Source organism: Austrofundulus limnaeus, unplaced genomic scaffold, assembly GCF_001266775.1.
Source record: "Austrofundulus limnaeus strain Quisiro unplaced genomic scaffold, Austrofundulus_limnaeus-1.0 Scaffold46, whole genome shotgun sequence".
Classification (NCBI taxonomy): domain Eukaryota; kingdom Metazoa; phylum Chordata; class Actinopteri; order Cyprinodontiformes; family Rivulidae; genus Austrofundulus; species Austrofundulus limnaeus.
The window spans coordinates 1,219,916-1,238,517 of NW_013952448.1; the positions used below are offsets into that span (position 1 = coordinate 1,219,916).

General features: G+C 40.9%; 1 protein-coding gene across 2 annotated transcripts in view; it reads left to right on the forward strand.

The window, feature by feature from the left end:
* fto (FTO alpha-ketoglutarate dependent dioxygenase) overlaps nt 1-18,602 on the forward strand; it is a 130,690-nt gene that overhangs the window by 8,192 nt on the left and 103,896 nt on the right. For both annotated transcript variants that reach the window (XM_014007972.1, XM_014007971.1), the window contains exons 2-4: nt 13,962-14,039; nt 14,215-15,250; nt 18,200-18,325. In XM_014007972.1, coding sequence (XP_013863426.1) covers nt 13,962-14,039; nt 14,215-15,250; nt 18,200-18,325 — 1,240 coding nt within the window. The remainder of the gene's footprint in view (nt 1-13,961; nt 14,040-14,214; nt 15,251-18,199; nt 18,326-18,602) is intronic.

Below are 18,602 nucleotides of genomic sequence, written 5' to 3' on the forward strand. Positions count from 1 at the left end.
CACACACACACACACACACACACACACACACACACACACACACAGACACATGGGGGTGGTTCTCTACAGCAACATATTTAAGTTTTGCTTCACGCCTCTTTTGTTTCTGTTATGCTTAAGTTTAAAGTAATAAGAACAGTAGCACTTGACTTAATCTTGTTCTGTAAAACAAAACAAAAAATTGCTAAACAGTTCATGTAGTTACTAGATTACTGTTATTCACATCAAAAAATGCAATAAAATGACATTTAAAAGAACTTGACAACTTTATACATTCACTGTAGATGGTGTTAAAAATGTAAAAAAAGCATTAAACCCATTTAAGTTCATTGGCTGATTTGTGCAGGAACCCGTTTTTGACGCTATTGTTGAGTAACTACTGTTAATAAAATATGTAAAATTGTACCTTCTAATGCAAAAGGATAATGGAATGCTSTAACTTTTTATTTGTGATATTAATGGATACTATGTCAAATTAGAAAAGACATGCTATATTCAAAACAATGGGAAAAACTTTTTTTTTGGCGTCARTATAATAAACAGTCACCAAACTTTTAAGAAATTATTACCTTTTTTTCTTTTAAGCATGCTTTGGATAACTGTTTCCACTTGAAGACTCAAGTAACTACATAATCTTTTATTATGAAGTTGGTGTTCTGGTTATCCAGGATTAGCTTTAAAAGATTTATTTGTTTTGCTCATTCTTGAATGTACTGTCTACGAAGTCTTTGAAAAGTGTCTGGTTACTTCAGGTGGGCTGTTCATGTCTCAGTGATTTCTTCTCTGAACCCCCGGTGTGTTTTTTCTTCATCAGTCTAACTTTTCCTTGCATATGCGAAAGAGCCAAAGGCAGCTTGACTGGCATGCTGTCAGATAGGTGATGCCTTTCCAGTGGTGGAGCATCAGCCCCTTCCTGAGTGCTTGTATGCGTGAGTGTGTGTAGAAAAAGTGGGGGTGTTGTCAGGACGTGACTGGCACACTTTGCATGTTCTTCTCGAGACAGGTGCTCCTGGGCGAGCACTGGTGCATGACAGTTGCCTTTCATCGCTGTCTTCTCTACACTTAACCCCTGACCAGCCCTCCCTTTTTTCTCTGGCTCCACATCTTCTGCTTTTYGTTCCTCCCTCCCATTTTCCTCCACGTCTGACCTCTTCTACTGGCACTTCCCTCGGCCGTCCTGAGTGATGGACTGGGAAAGCTAGTAAGCGGCTTGCGTTTTSTATGTGCCGGTGGTGAGGTGCGGTAGGCTTGTCACAAGTCTACCACTGTCAGGCCTCGAAAATTCAGCTGTCCAGACCAAACTGAGCAGAAACACACACTCGTTTCCACACACACTTACACCCACCGYGCAACTTTTTGTTCAGCAGCCCGTAATTCCGTATACTGGTGCTGTCAAGCACTTGATCAAACGTGCATAAAGAAAAGCGCCCCTTGGCTGATTCCCATCTTCTCTCTTCCTATCATAATGTAGGCAGATTTTCCCTCCTCTGCCTGTTTCTTCAGCTCTGTTTATTCAGATGAGCCTGTCTGGGGGGCAGCGGGTCACATCCAGTTGCCTGGCTAAAATGGTTCTGAATTGAGGGCTGTCTCCAATGAGACGGAGAGAAAAAAAAAACACAAGCAAGGGTTAGGAAGGGCTGCAGAGCGGTCATGTCAGGTCTGTTTTTGGGGCTGTCTGAGTGTGTGTGTGTGAGTGAATGCCAAGGCAAGGGTAGAGGTTAGGGAGTTTGAGGGTTCACTTGTCAAACGCAGTGTCATGCTTGCCCTGGCCCTGTTATGTAGAGGGCATCCACTGTCATTTGTTTCAGGACTGTCTGAAGTGGAGTGAGCCACACAAGCATAAAAAGTAGTCAGCTTACTGTGAGCTCTCAGGTGCCTCGATGTATGGCATAGACATTTAAAAGTGCAAAGTCCTACACTACGGGGAAAGACCCCCCCCCCCCCCCACACACACACACCATTTACACACTCCTTTTTACAAGTTATTTTTTGACACTGAAGTTTGGCTCTTATCTAGAATGCTTTTGTGGGATTGGATTTGGGATTGGCCTGCTACCTTCAACGTTTCTTGTTCAAATTCATGTTTTCTGTTTGCACAAAGGTAACTTGATTTCTGTTGTAGTCCTTGAGCTTCATCATGTTACTAGTAAGTGGATTAAAGTTATACTTGAGGCCAACTCTGGAGACATACACTTGGTAAGCTTTTGGTTTTCTTACGCTGACTCAGTGCTTTCAAGTTTTTTGAAGTTTATCCCAGTGTGTGTGAACTTGTGTGTGTCACTGCAAGTTTGTGTGTGTTGCCCGTTTCATCTGACATGCATCTCCTACATTCTCCTCACCATGGGAAATAAGCAAATGGTTAAGACTCCTTAAACTTGTTGTTGGAGTGTCAGCGAAGACAGGAGCACCGCACATGCTTAATCCAACAACAGCCTGTCTGCCATACTGTACAGCCGGTATCTGTGAGCAAATGGACCCCTTCGTTGCACCTATTGTCATATATATGAGGCATTGTCACATATGAGATGGACTCATGTAAATGTAGTGACAGGCTAGTGTCTCAGCTGACTGACAGCACAGAGGGATTGGGCTAATCTGAGTGACTGATTTGAGGCATGCGGTGGCTCAGCTGTCCCCATAACTCCTAAGAAATAGACAGCTTGAGCAGAGTTATCTGTGTTTGTAAGTCCTTCTGCTGTGCTGGGATGACAATAGGGATTAGTGCCAAGGTTCTTTAAACTGTTTTATTTTTTATTTTATTTTTGGGAAGAGGAAGGGGGAGCCTTATCGGTGTCTCGGCAGGATGCTGCCGCAGCCAGCTTTTCTTGACTGTCAATTAAAGTGGGGATCATTAACTTCAAGGGTATAAATGTTCTAACACTGGTATTACGTTRGGAAGCTAAGTCGCTGACAGATGTTCCAACTTTAATTCTCTACTTGTTTTTTTGTCCTTTAATTAATTTATGTATCAGTATTTGGGTTTTAAATATTTTTTTCCACTGTTTGCTCTTTGTTAGTCTGTAATCTCAGTTACCATGGTATTGGAAAAGACGATTGGGCCTTGTCACTCGCCTGTGTTTCTCATAAGGTTCAGTCAGCTAATATATTCAATATCATCCAAACTGGAAGGTAAACAGTATCTAATGGTGGATGTGTTCCTGCACTGCCTCGATGCAGCCTGTAGGCATTGAGTGGATGGAGCGCAGCATGCATGCCTAAAGCTCCTCAGGCTTTTCRAGAGGACCCAGCCACCTAGAATAGAGCTTGATAAAAACAAAACGAGCACAGCTTGTACCTCTGTACRTGTATGGTTCTTCGCTAGGTAAACAAAAGTCATGGACTGCTTTGGGAATTTCCTTTGGAAGCTTTGTGAAGCGTCTGTCTGACAGCTACGGTTTAGATTTTTCGTCTCAGAGCTGTRGCGGGACACTATAAGGAAGGTGTATGCTGTTGGTATCTACGTGAAGAAGGAGAGAAAACTAGAGGTGGAGAGATGTTAAAGAGAACAGGAAAGAGACAGGCGACAGAGACTGCTAATGGGCAAAGTCTCTTTATCCACCACCACTGCCATCASCACCACCACCCACTCTTTCATGACAGCTCTTTCCTTTGTTCTGCTCATCGGCCCACTCTCTGCTGGGGATTTGTGACAAGTTTTTGCAGGCTGATCAAACATCTCAGTGACACCTGATTAGGATATAGCACATGTTTACAGTTGTGCATGGTGAGGACGCCCGCCACACACATACCTTCTCAGACAACAAGGGAGATTTCACCTTGACTAATTAAATTTGCACCTGCAATGCCAGCTGTGACAGGCACTGGAGGGGCTGCATTTATTTATGTCGCTCCATACATACGTCCTGTGACGTKAGGAGGCTGAGTTTGTGCTAGCTCAACTGTTTACTCTCCAGGTAGGTTTCTTCAATAGCTGTCTTTATTGTGTTTATGTCTTTCATGACGTTGAGGGTGTGGGAGTGGATTAACCTTCCAACACTGAGACAGGTGACATCATCTGATGTTGTATAGCCTTCTGAATGAAATTTAAATGTGCAAGCTCAGAAACTCCTAACATGTAATGTCACAGGTTTCAGATTTGCTTCTGACATGTCACTAAAAAGCCATTCATAGTTGCCCATTTTGGCAGAATAAGTTTTCCATTTTTTATTATTATTTTTTTGACAACACTTACTGGAATGTTGCTTTCTTTTAAAATTGGTAGTGGAAGTGCTCTGGAAAAGTTTGTAACATTTAATTTGTGGCAAGAAAACAAAAATATATTCCAAAAAGAAAACAGAAACAAAACTCTTTTTGATAAGTTTTTCTGCATTTTATAGCTTTCATTGTTAGCCTGTAGCTATTTTAAAAGAAGAAGAATTTTGGAAGAATTGTGAATCCTTATTTACAAAAAAAGTTATACAAATTTTGAGATCTGTTTCAAATTGTAAATATTCAATYATGCAATAATGCACATACTCACAGCGTTTGTGCTTGTACATGATCTGCCTTTCAAAGCGTGCCTGCGGATGTATTTATCTAAATCAGTGTTAAGAATGTAAAAGGCCACAGCAGCAGTGAGCAGGACATCAGTCACAAAGTGGCAGGAGACAGGACCTGGTAATTTGTGGCTCCGCTCCTGTCTCTTCACACACCCCACCACCTCCACTCCGCCTCCCCAGCCTCAAATTGACCAGGCTCGACTGCTGGTCATGCTGTATTACATGGGTTAGATGAAGTAATTATTTCTAGGCCACTGACTACAAGCAAGATTAATAGTTTTTGAAACAGCCATAATGGAGAGCTGACCTGCCGTGACATAAGCATTATTCCAGGCTCACCTCCACTCTCATCCCTTTCACCTCTGGGCACCAACAGAGTGTGATTTATATCTGAGCTAATGAGGGGAGGGGACCTATAGGAGCTTGGGGCCACTGGCCTACTACTAGTGCAGTGTTTCAGGCCTGCTCACACAACTGTATTGCACAGACACAGTCACCTGAAGATGAATGATTGMTTGATTAGGTATTTTTTCAAATTTGATATAATTAAGGTCTAATTATGTTTAAATCAGTTCTTTCTCCTTGCAAATATAACTTGGATGACTCTTGAATGGCAAAGGTTGTTGTTTGGAAAACAATCAGCCCCACTGACCAGTATTTGAAAGGATAAGCACTTTGCCACTCAAATTTAATCACACCATTTTGGGAYTGCTTCATTGGTTCACCCTCTCACCCTTGATACTGTGAAACCCAAAAGATCAGAAAAGCTGGGGARCTGTCACTAGGTGGCAGTTGGACATCATGTTATCAGGTGCTCTCCTCTCTTCATTCCACCACCTTCTAGTTTTTCCTTCTTTTCTACCCCCTCCTCCAAGCTAACTACACCTCAGATGTCAGGGTGTTTTATCTTTATTGGATGAGGGCAGCGTGTAATGCATTCACCTCCGTTCCAGCCAGCTGTTAAATGCTGCGTAACATGGTCTGGCCAGGCTCCGCCCCGTTAACCTCTCTGATTGGCTGTAATAATTAGCAGAAGTGAACAGTAACTATGGTGCCCAGTGAGAGTTTGTGACAGCTTGCAAGTATTTGATACAGAGCGAAGTGGTCACAACTCCAGTTCAGCTTGTCCACATCATTAATGACTTGCTTCTGTGTTTTGGGATTTAATATTAACCCCCAAACTTGAACGCAAGCATGCAGTGTGGCATCTGCAATTACGTACATTTTCAAATGGCTGGGTTTGTAAACCTCCGGGATGTTAATCTGTCACCATTCAAGCTACTGGGAAGTGTGAAAAGGATTAAGCTTTTCAATTCCTGGTAGAATATTTCCCTTTGTTCAGAATGAGTGAAAGAAAAATAAATAAGGAAATGGGGTGGCTTTTCAAGCAAGACCAGAGCCATCTGCTGCACTTCTGGATTTTGCTAATGCCATTGTAAGAAACTTATCTACCTCAGGATTCAAAGAAAGATGGTCTGACTCTTGTGTAAACAGTCACAAATGATATTTAGCCCATAATTCAATATTAATCTCAGGTCACATCATAAAGCCAGTTTATCTGGGTCAAAGATTACATGAACTAGGATTAGACCTGTCCTAGATGTACAATCTGCATCTGTTTTGAGCCATATGCTTTTCTGGTGGCTTAGATTATTTTAAGGATTAAAACCTAGGCCAATACCCTAGCTTGTTAATAAAACAATATTCAACAAAATTGTCTCAGCAAGTGGGGCAACAGATAATTCAAGAGGTGATCCTACTGCTTTATTGGAAAAATACCCATACATGATAGCAGAAAGCTGAAAAAAAATGTTCAAATGATGTTTTTCCTTTGGATGTGGTGCAGTTAAAAAAATCAAATAAGATGTACAGCAAGGTGAATGATAAAAAAAAGCCCTCAAGTGTCTTGTCAATCAGTATACTTGAACAAATTTTACATTTGGAATAAGGTAATATTTTACCATATAATAATTGTCACAGCTGTCAGCCAGTCAGAAACAGCTCCCATGCCTTAGCCCCCTGTTTACCCTTGACTCTCAACCCTTTCGGGTTAGATTACACATCATCTTTATCTCATATCGAATGCCAGACTTGGTAATCTCAGAAGACGATCTAATATGAAGTGGAAAGGACACAGAGCTGCACAATCATCGTCATTTGACGAGGTTGCTTGTCACAGGACGGGTTTGATCAGCCTGTGCTGTTGTACACAGAGCCGGGTCTTTGCACTGTCTAACAGTGGTACCGGATTAGAGACACAAGCCACTTTTGCTGTGATCAGTCATTCACACATCGAGACACACAGCAGGACTGAAATCCTCCTTGCGCACATCATCCACATTATGTACAGGCTGCTTCTTCATCAGGCCCTACTGTATGGAAATGAGGAGCACTGCTGTTTACAATGATWACACATACCATCTTTTTTAGGTTGTGAAAGTTTTACAGCTGATAATGCAAACACTTCCTTAGATTGAGATACAGCACATGGGATGTGCTGGCCTGTGATGCTGAATGACCTGTCTTAATCCTACTGATCTGTGACATGTTAAGAAAATGGCAGTGTGCATGAGAAGTCTGGCCCCACACCTCTCAGACACTGTGTATTGTTAAATACTATTGAATTGTTTAGTGTCATAAATYACAAACCTTACAATGACCAGGTCTAACTACTGTACACTTGCTCATCTATCCATCCAGACGCACTGTCTTGAGTGATGTGTTGATTGACTGCGCTCTGAGGAACGGAGGACCAATTTCTGGACTTCAGAATTTGAAACGCTTCACCTGACTATTGATCTCTTCTGCCTCGCTGAGTCAGCCAAGCTGTRGTAACAGAGAAACACTGAGATAAAAAAGAAGGTGAGATGTAGAGGAGAAGAGTAATCTTCTGGCCTTGGTCCTCTGGCCCTCTGGTCTGTCCTTGACACTGCCAGTGGAATAGGCCTCGGGGAAGTCTCTTGTCCTCGCTGTATGCCTGCATCCAGCCCCTACAGTTAGCTGGCCCTCCCCATGGGCCAGGCTGCACTTTGCACAACCATATTGATTTTTTTTGGAGGGACAGGGAAAGTGTAGCTGGATGGCAAAAGTGAAAGAAGGAAGGGGGAAGGGAGAAATCAAGGGAGCTTTCTAAAGCACTGACTTCTCCTTGACTGCACCTCGAGAYGCGACAACCCTGTTAGAGTAACTCAGTGGCCCTGGTGTTCTGCTGAAAACTGCTAATCAGAGYCTTTCAATCAACGCTATTCTGCCTCTCTTCTCTTTCTTTTCTCCATCCCTTACTCTTTCTCATTTTCTCACTCTTTTTCCTGACTGAACTAGWCCCAGTCTGAATATCAAGGGACCATATCCACATTAAAACTGTCCATTCCACATGGAAAACAGCTGACCTCAAGCAAGTTGTAATTTGAAGGTGAAAACTAAAAAGCTTTTTCGATCGACRTAATCTTAATGGAAACATTATGGCCTGGCCGCAAACTTACAATTAAGACAAAATGGGTATCAGCAGTCCTAGTTTATAGACGCTTTGTCTCTTTTGAGAAAAAGGCTGCTAGCTTAATCCTAGAGATGCTGGCATTATGCCCTTGAACATGACTTTTTACTCGCATTAGTCATGTGAAAAAGATGGGAATTTTCCTTAAATCGTTTTCCAGAACTGCTTAGATGGACCAAGCAGGTTTTTGTGTGAAATTCTTTGAGCWTGTTCTTTATCAGAAACATACTGGCTGCTTCACACTCAGTCAATTTCTGGCGGGTAAATAAAAAAAGGGTTTTGTATGGAGTGTGCAGACGAATCTCTTAAATCCCTTCCCTTCCTTTTCTTYGTTTCTCCCTCTTCTTTTCTCCAGATTTGACACTTGCTAAAGGTCATGGTAACATCTTTTTTYCCCCCTTTGAGGTGTAGATAAGTGTGAAATAGATGTTGACACCACAGGCACACTGAAAAGCACTTAAACTGAGTGGCCATGYGCCAACCTGTCTGAGCCTGGCTCTGTGCATTTGTAAATACTTTTGAATGATTGATCTTTCTGTAAGTCTGTCAGGTGCAGCAAAAGTGATGGAGAGCCCCAAAACCAGACGAGGCCCAGAACTTCTTCCTTTACAACACACATGCGAACACAGTCTCCATCTGACAGAATTATTTGTAGYGTCTGTAAGGCAGGTAAAGGGAGCAAAAGACAAAACKTCACTTTATCCTGCAGGTGTGACTGGGCAGCAGTAAAGGTGGTCACATTGTGTAAGCATGTGTGCACATTTAATTAATGACTGTCAGTGGTCCCCCGCAGCTCTATTAATGTGCTTGGATCAGTGTTATAAACAGAGTGTGAAAGGTCGGCCCAGCATCATCCTTTTTAAATGACTGGCCTCTTGTTCAGATAGATGGATGGAGGTGTTCTAATATTAATGATCACATCTCCTGCCACCCCATCGTGAGGTGAAATGAACAATGCAGCCTTCAGCCTACAACAACAATTAGCAGACCAGTACCCGCCTGTCAGCCATTTGTCATCACTTACCCCACCTGGGTGTCCCTTCTGAACACATGCTGAACATGTCTGTCAATAAATACAGAATACTGTCTGTTTGTGATGTGTGCTGTAGTTAAACATGTTTCAACTTTTTTCTGGGCACATTTGTCATTTTGCCCGTTATGTGTCTAATTGGAAAGCGGACTTAACAAAACGCAAAAGACAGGTCCATAAAATTATGAATTTTGATTGACCCAATGTCTCCAATGTTCCAATGTCTGCAAAAAGGCAGAAGAACATATTCATCAACATACAAAAACATCTAACATATTTTGTTTGAACAAATTTTGTAATAAAGCACCTTGCATAAAACATAAAATGCAAGTGTAAGCTACATCTACCTGTTGGATAGGATTTGGAACTGCACAGGACAATGCAAGCTCTCCRTCAAAATGTACATTTTAACAAGAAGATTGTTGGAGCAAAAAGAATCTCTAGATATTTCTGGCAACATCCTCTTGACTGACCTGTGGCCCTCATTCTCTAATTCATATTCATTGGCTAGTCCAGAGCAAGAGTAAAAAGCCAAGGGGTTACACATTACCAATGCCCCCACTCTGAGGTCAGCTCCCACACATTCTGGTTACCCATTTACCACTTGGCCCAGTTAGCTATCACACTGGGTCACCAATCTTAATGCTGATGTTCTTAAAATAAGTGAACGCTACAAGTGATTGTATAGACACAGTGAGAAGATGAAAACATAGCAGATGAAAAATATGATTTTTGGGTGATTTTATTTTTTTTAGTGTGGCTTACATAGAATAATGTGCAATCTATAATAAAAAGAGGTTATTTGTGACATTGTAACTGCTATCAGAACTGTTATTTTTGTTTACAAAACAAGAAAAATACTTTCTAGAAAAGGTCTTTGCTAGATGTAGCAGTTGAAGCTCTTTATGTGAGCATCTTACTGGACATTATTATTTGCCATTAGCTGCGTTTCCATTGCAAATGTGTGCAAAATGTTGTCGATATTCTGTTAATGTCGAAAAAACACAGTTTCACAATTGCAGTGTTTCCATTAAGTAAGAAATGGAATTAAAGTCACACGTGAATACGTTTTTTTAAATTTTAATGAATTCATTCATTTTCGGTTTAAAACAAAACAAACCTCAAAACAACAAAAAAACATTTACAAAGAAAATGAAAGGTGGCAGAAAGAAGAAAAAATCTTATATCTGCCCCTCCCCCTTATTTTGTTCTCGCGATAAGTCATTACAAACATGGCGGCAATGGATGTAAACACATAGCATATTGCTACCACGACACTAGTGCTCATCATCAGCCATCAGAGGAGACGTCGGCGTATTATCAAGGCTTTCCAGCGACAAGCCCCTTATACAGTACTTGGGAGCGGCTACGAATGCAGCATTTTTGGGAAATTGTAGTTGGTCAGTTTACTACTTTCTTTCAATACTTAGGTGATTTTACTACTACTTTTACTTCCTGTTGTCTTCTTCATCGTCATCTTTTTCGCCAGTAGAAACAGCCGGTTCTTGATCATGTGACTCCTGTGATGCGAAAAAAGTGTTTCCATTGCAATTTTGTGAAATACACCAATTTTGATACGGCCGAAAAACCACCTCATCCTAGCGCAAAACCATTTTGTCAAAAAGTGTAATTTTTTTTAATTGACGTGTTTCCATTGAGCAAATTTATTTTTGARATTCTAATTTGCGCATTTTCATGGTGAATGGAAACACAGCTAGTGAGCTATTTGGCTGTGATAGCACCTAGGTGGTTATTTAACTGGACTTCAAGTTTGTATTATATCATTTGGTTGAGATAGTATTCAAAATTTACAGATTTATGTGGAAAATAAAGTAATTGCCCTTTCCTAGAGAGCCTTGGATTTTTGATTCAAGTGCATCCTAGGATAAATTAGAGTATTTGATTTTTTTTTTATTTTGTCCGTTTAATGGTAAATACAAGATTTCTGCAAACCTTATGGGGTATTTACATTATATGTGGAAACAGAAATGCACTGATGCTACAGGCACACCCTGCACTTCTCTGCGTGCCATGTTGCTTCACAAGAGCTTCCTACATTCTTCGATCTGGTGCCAAATGGACCAGGAAGGAAGCACCTTTGATACACACAGGGAGTCTGCCTTTTTGAGCTTGACATTTTACAGCCAGCTTGTCAAATTTGCTGGTTTGTCACTAGTTTTGAATTGAAGGTCCAGTTCTGTAGCAAGTATCTGACAAGTACGGATAGCTAAGTGTTTAAACACAAAGCACTGTTACACATCTATCCCTCATCCCATCGTTTCGGCTACTTTGTACTAACTGAAAGCCAAAAGATTCTGCATGTATGCAGGCTGTAATAGGTGCATGATGAGGGTGCTGCCCTCTTTTGGTTGGAGGTCTTCAAGAAGATACAGTTCACTTTTTAACTTTGCCGTATAATAGCATAGGAGAAAAATGTATCTACCTGCCAAGATAGTACAACCAATAATTATGTTTCTCTACTGAAATGTTGGTAATGGATAACACTTCAAATGACACTTTCAGAATAAGATTACAAAATATAAAACCTCTTTAAATGCAGTTTATGATGCAACAACCAAATCTAGATAACCCTGCAGGGACTTGTATCCTCTGTCAGTAGTTGTGCCAAATATATATTTTTTCAGTGGCCCTTCCAGGGAAGACTCAGGGTGGTTTTATCCCTGCAGCTGTGCAGTTATTTGGCTACTTAGAGCTATTGATGCTAAGCGCTGGACATTAATCTACTTCGTGAAATTCATTTTGAAGAAAGTGTCTGTTGGCGTGTCACAGATTTGAAGTAAATTAAATTATTAAATATATAGTACATCGGTTGGTATCTCTTATAGGCCAAGATCAAAGCAAACCAATTGAGTTCTATTCTACCTAATGTGTTTTTCTGTGATAATAAGTCCGGCTGAGGGAATAATCCCATCAAGGAAGGGAGAGATTAAAAAAGGGAGAGAAAAAGCATCAGATATATCCTTCAGAACAGATGGTTTGGACTGCTACCGTGAAGCACCCACTTTACAGCGTTATGAAATTGGTAATCTTGTTTTTTTTTTKGGGGGTCTGAGTAGAAAGGCAAGCATTTTTTATTTTATTTTTTCTTGCACCTTGTGTTTTTCCTTTTAGAATCCAGTTCAGAGACAGAAGACAGACACAGAAGTTCTCTAATGCTTTGAGAGTCCATCTACCTTAGAGGGCTCCGGTAACTTCTTGTCTTCTTTTTTTTGTGGAATTTCGTAGTAGGCTGATATATTTGACACATGTGTGACAGCCTTGGTTGCATGCTTTTGGGGCTGAGGCGTCATGCTCGCTACCACAGCTGTGCATTATTCAGAAAGCTCATATATTTTTGTGTGTATGGAAACTTTTTTTTCCGAATGTTATTACGAAGTATATCTATACACACAAAAAAGTATGTGAATGGKAAACAAATAGGGTTTGACCAGTCGCACAGCAGCACACGTAAACACAGTTATGCACAGATGGATACACATAGAACAGTAGCCCTGAGTCTCCCCTTGATATCTTCAGCTTCTGTCATAAGCCAGATTTTGACACCAATGATTGTGCGTCAGCTTGTCAATTTCTACCAACAGCCTTTGTATGCAGCCTGGTCATGAATAGTGCATGTTGTTTTTTTTTTTATTTTTTTATTTTTTTGGGAGGGGGTGTGGGTGGGGGGCTCCAGCTGTCTGCAAGTCTGTTTTTAGTTTGTTCCAGAATAATTCGGAAGGCCTGTACACTCTTGTTCAACCTTTGAGAAAACTTCCAGCAAGTGTTGTGTTGTTTAGCCTAGGGTCAAGATTCAACCCTGAAGGTAAATTCGTCAAACTGCCTCAATCCAGATGCCCTTACATTTTATCTGCCACCGTTATTTGGGATCTTTTTATACCTTCCCTACCCACCCATTCCCACTGTTTCTGTGTTCAGTGCACATCCCTACACTATTTGCACACTTTTTGATCCATCCTCTCTTTTGAGTCAGGACACATAATTTTTTTATAACTCCACTGTAAATGTTCATGAACGCGACGTTTTATTTCACTCTAAATGTCTGAACAAATTTTGGCAGCCGTGTCCCACATGATTTGCCACATGGGGTCTTTGGCATTATTAGTGCAGGGAAAAAAGTCAAATGCAAGTTGCAAATGTCACTAAAATATATACAGGGTGCCTTTTCTTCCTTAACTGTTACAAACTGTTGGGTTGTAGATCCACAAACCATTCATCCAAAACTTTCAGATGTGAAAAGACAGGGGCCTGCCAGTAACATTTCAACTTCCTGCTCCAGAACCCCCATGCATGTGTGTGTATGGGTGTGTGCACCTGTGGGAAGTGAATGCTGAGGCACCAACTACACAAATGCAACCATAYACAGTAGAAATAGATACAAATACTGCTGTCCACATGTATTTAAAAAAAGCAGTACATAAAAACCCATGTTATTTGGACATGCGTTTTTTTATGTCTGTTACTTTTTATCAAAGGGTTAGAATTGAAKGTGACCAACAAAATTGAGTTGGTTGTATCATATTGTAGGTGCTCTGTATGAGATTGGGCGTCCCAGCACTGATACGTTAGTCAAAATGGCCACTTGCTGATTGTCTGCGATACTTCAGTTCCTTCTCAAGGCATTGTTAAAAATGATTAGGTTAATTCAATTGTCAGTATGCCGAGTTTCAGTTTTCGGTGTCTCATTGTAGTTTCTTGTTATTATCAAAATATATTTTGCCTAAAATTTCATTTATTTTATGGATTCTCTTACTTCAGTGATGTAAAGTTTCTTTGTATGCTTTTGTCAAAACATTAAGATGTTTTTGGTGAATGATAAAAWATAAATAAATAACTTGAAACATGTAGACATTACAATGTGCAAATAAAAACACACACGGCTTAAAAATGAGTTTTTTACTGTATGTGTTGTGTTTAACAGAGGCGTAAGCTACTTCAGGATTTGGGAGACCAGAAGATCCCCTTTCTGGGACCTTCAGATCGAGGCTTTCAGCAGCTGGTGAGTTCATTCTATCCCTGTATAATGCCAAAAATAATATAGATGTCCATTTAAAAGGTGCTGATACATTAATAAACAGTATAATTACATAAATTCTAGATTTAGTAAAGTATTATGTTTCTATGCAGAGTATTGTTAAAATCATGCTTTGACTGATACGATTGATGTATTCCAGTGGGATTCCAGTTACTGTGGGTTGGTGTTAAGGAAATCCTGTTCACTGCCTGCTGAGCTGCATGGTCRGGTTCAAGCAGCCCTGCTCACCCTCAGAAGGAAAGGCTCCCTCCTTAAGGATCTGGTTCGTGTTCGTGATCGAGATGTGTTCACTGCCGTGTCGCGAGCRCTGGTGGGTGAGCCGGGCCACACCTACCGCTACCTGGACACACGGCTCTTTGCTATTCCCTGGCACCTTGAGGACACGCAGGTCAAGGGACAAAACTGTTGTGATCCGGACATGAGAGCTGCCTGCAAGGCACTATGGGAGCTCAACAACTTCTTCTGCTCTGATGTGTCTCAGCTGAAAGAAGGAGACAGGCTAACACAATGTGTRAAGGCCGAAGCAGAAGTTAAACTAGGCGGGGAGGGGGACACGGAGTCRAAACACAGTGAAGACTCTAAAAATAGTGAAGGAGGGGACTCAGAGTCTAAGCAAAGTGAGGAGGGAGACACAGAGTCCAAGCACAGCGAGGAGTGGGACATTGAGTCGAAGCATAGCGAAGAAGGCTGCTCTGGGTCAAAGCTGGAAGGGGAGTGGGAAACCGAGTTCAWACTTGGCAGTGAAGAGGGTGAGTCCTCCCAAGTTTCACAAAGTGAAACCTGCGTTGCAGCAACTTCAGAACACAGCGAAGGAAAATGCCCCAGCTGGACAACTAAGGCCACCAGTGGGACAAAGAAAGACCCTGTGGGACTAGAGGCACACGAGAAGCCTGTTACCCAACTAAAGCACAGCCTGTCCGATTACCACATTCAGGACAAAGAGGAACGTGAGAGTGGACAAGGTTGTTCTAAGCCCAGTCCTCCACAAATTTGCACTGGCCCAGTTAGATTCAATGTCACCTTACTCAATTACATGGACCCAGCACAAATGAGCCAGCTCAAAGAGGAGCCATACTATGGCATGGGGAAAATGGCAGTAGGGTGGCACCATGATGAAAACCTGATCACACATTCACCAGTGGCTGTTTACAACTTTWGTTGCCAAGATGACAAAGGTAAGACTTTAGGTAAAATAACATACAAGTCAGTGGTTGATGTACTTAACTGTGGCTGATAAATTTTCCACTTTATGTTTTTATTCTCATTTTTAAACAATTTAGTTCACTTTTAGCGTGCAAATAGCCCCCAGTTTGATTATTATTCCTCTTCCACTTAAATATCGTCACATCAACTTATCTCAGCTGCTTTATGGTGGATAAGATGCAGGTAACCTTGAGTGTTTTGGCCCTATAGCAGCTGTAGACATGGCCTCTGGTGAGGCAACCATCAGATCCATCTATGTGATAGTGTCAGGGCATTATCAAATGTCATCACCAGTTGGCTGCTGACTGCCTTATCACTGCTTGTGCTTTGGGAGATCACAGACATTTGAATCTGAGCTCTTAACATCAGCTCAATGGCGTCTTAACAAACAGACCTTATCTCAGACGCTACATCTCATCTAAATCATTTCCCCAAGAAATGATCAATGTGCAATTATCTGATATGGAATAATGAGTACCGCTTTGATTAGTGTTCCTCGACTGTACCGTATGAATAATATGTTGTGTCCTAATTACGGAATGCACACTCTCTCAAGAGCTGATARCTGATTGAGTTGACAGAGAAAAGGTGAGAACGTTGCTTTCTAGATAGCATGTGAAACAGACATTAAAACACAACACWACCATTAAAAAACATATCTTATTTAAAATATGAATATCTTTTAGAATGGTCAAAACTTGAATATGAAATTTTAATGATCACTTATTTTCATAAATTAAATTTTAACTTATTAAATACACCTCCCTGCTTTTTTCAGGATGAACTCGTGGCATAGGCTGTATAGAAAAATGCTGAGGGAACCGTTCACTTAGGGGGATAAAAATAGAATAAAATTTTATCATAAAATAGTTGATTTAAAGTTGATTTAAGGTAACTTGTTCCATGGGTTTCTCAGCCTGCTTTGTTACTACATGAGGTGTTATGTGGTGCACAGGATATTTTGTGATAAAAGTATCATATGATGCAGTCASCACTAACTACTGGTGCTCATTGTTTAAATAAAAATGAAAATAAGGATAACTGAAGTTTCAGTTATGATCTCAGATGGTTAAAGTCTGTTTTTCAATGTTCTTCACAAAATACAGATTTTTCTGTTGATTTAGTAATCCCAATAATTKAATAAAATGCTCTTTAAATGGCTGGAAAATGCACGGCTTTGAGTAGATCTTTTACAGATTTTCCTTGGGGAGWATACCCTTGTATCCCCCTAGAACTGCTTCACTCCACAGCTGCTCATTAACATGAAAAAGGGTTCCTCATTGCTGTCAGCAGATGTTGGCAGGTAAGGGGTTGACTTCTGGTATTCTGTTTTAAATGAAATATATTGTTAACTATTTTAATTGGACAGCCTGGTTTCTAAAGATAGAAAAAAAATATATATATATATATACTGTATACTGTATATATAGCATTGATATGTGAATGAATTTGCAGTGAGATTTAGAAAATTGCTCAAGGGTCCCACCTGGAATCTTGCCAGGGTTGCCTTATTGGCCAGGGCTGGCCCTAGCCCTGTTTATATGCTGGATAGACAATGAAACATATTTTCCCGAGCTGGTTTAAAAGTTTTTCAAAGTTACAGTTCATGTACTGTTCTGTCAAATGTTGAAGCTCAACAAAGTTGATTTGCTTGCAAGAGTTGTAACTTTTCAGTATCACACGTGCAGTTTCAAGTGTTCCGATATCCTAACATATTTTTTACATCTGTTTTTTTTCATTGAACTTATGAAGTAACACCTGCTCCAGAAGTCTGCTTTAATAATTTATTCTAGGTCATTTCAACTTTGACACTGTGAACACAGGCATCAAACACTACAGTGTAACACCTTGCACTGCTAGCTCTGGTTGACCTCACATTTTCAGACTTTACAGAGTGAAGTCTGATGAGAACTCCTCAAATTTGTGTTCCAGAGTTTGACACCGAGGTTTCCCACAGCCTTGTCTATGCAACATGCTAGAAATCTTCGCTATACAGACACTTTTCTGTTACAACAGCTTCTTTCTAACGTGCCGCTGTACTTTTTAAAATTTTTTAACAGCCTCACCTCGTTTCTTTTCTTTGACCTGAGAACTGCAGCGATGTCTTTTTTCCCCCCCGGCTGCTCTGATCCAAAGGAATCTGCCGTGACTGAGTGTTTTCCGGCACAAAGGATGGGCTTCTACTATTCCTGAGGCCTTGGGGAGTGCTGTCATTAGCTGGCTCTCAGAGCACAATGCCTGGAAATTAAGTTACTATTTATCCGTGCTGAGCAAAGGAAAAGGCAGCTATGAGGCAGAGAAGCCCAGAAAGACTTTAGTATTGATTTTGCTCAAGGGTGTCGGCCAGCCGAGGCAAATCTTGTTTTCGTAGCCTGCCATGTAAGAACTGAGGCAGAAAGAGAAGAACAGCGAAGGCGGTATCCATGAATGGGTTCAGCAACAAGAATATCATAGGATACATGCTCTCACACACTCACTAAACAACATCAGGGGCTTTTATCCAACTATTTCCTCTTGCACAGCATAATGATAGCATAAAGATCCTGTGCTAACAGCCAATATGACCACAGCAACACATTTCATCTTTGCTCAAACGTTAAGTGATTCTCACATTCTGGAGGCAGACTTACATCATAAATGCACTGTTTGGGTTGTAATGATTAGTTGCACTCTGTACTTTTATCATGTTGATGATCTTCATTCAGCTTTAATTTATTTTATGACTGATAAGTGGTTATTGGTACAAAGATAAACTAATTTCAGATTAGGAAAAAGAAAAAAAAAAGACCCTGATTTAATAATCTAATAGCCCATATGCATTACACTGAAGTGTATGAGCGAAAGTGTTCAGCTGCCAAAATGTGCATTTAAACGTTAGATTAAAACAAAAAAAGTTGAAACACGATGTGTCTGACTGACAGGTGAGAGCAGCGAAGGCAGCAACGGCGAGAAGGCACACTGGAGGATCGGGCTGAAGGTGGCCTGGGACATTCACACTCCTGGCTTGATGCTACCGCTGGAGTCTGGAGACTGCTATTACATGAGAGGTACTGCAGGTTCTCCATAAACACACTCACAGGATACACCCATGTGCATGTTAACATGATGCGCAATGCAGCTCGGCCACGTCCACCGCTGTGTCTGAATGCGGAGAGGGGAGCACTTTCATTACTCTGTGTTTTAGGGTTTCTTGTACTTTGTCCCAAATGACTCRCGACGGCAGGATTCACTTCACTCTCCCTTTCCTGCGCTGCCCTCATCTTCTAATTCCTTTTGCAGGAGAAATGGAACTGAAGCACGTGTGTGTGTGTATGGGTGGTGGTA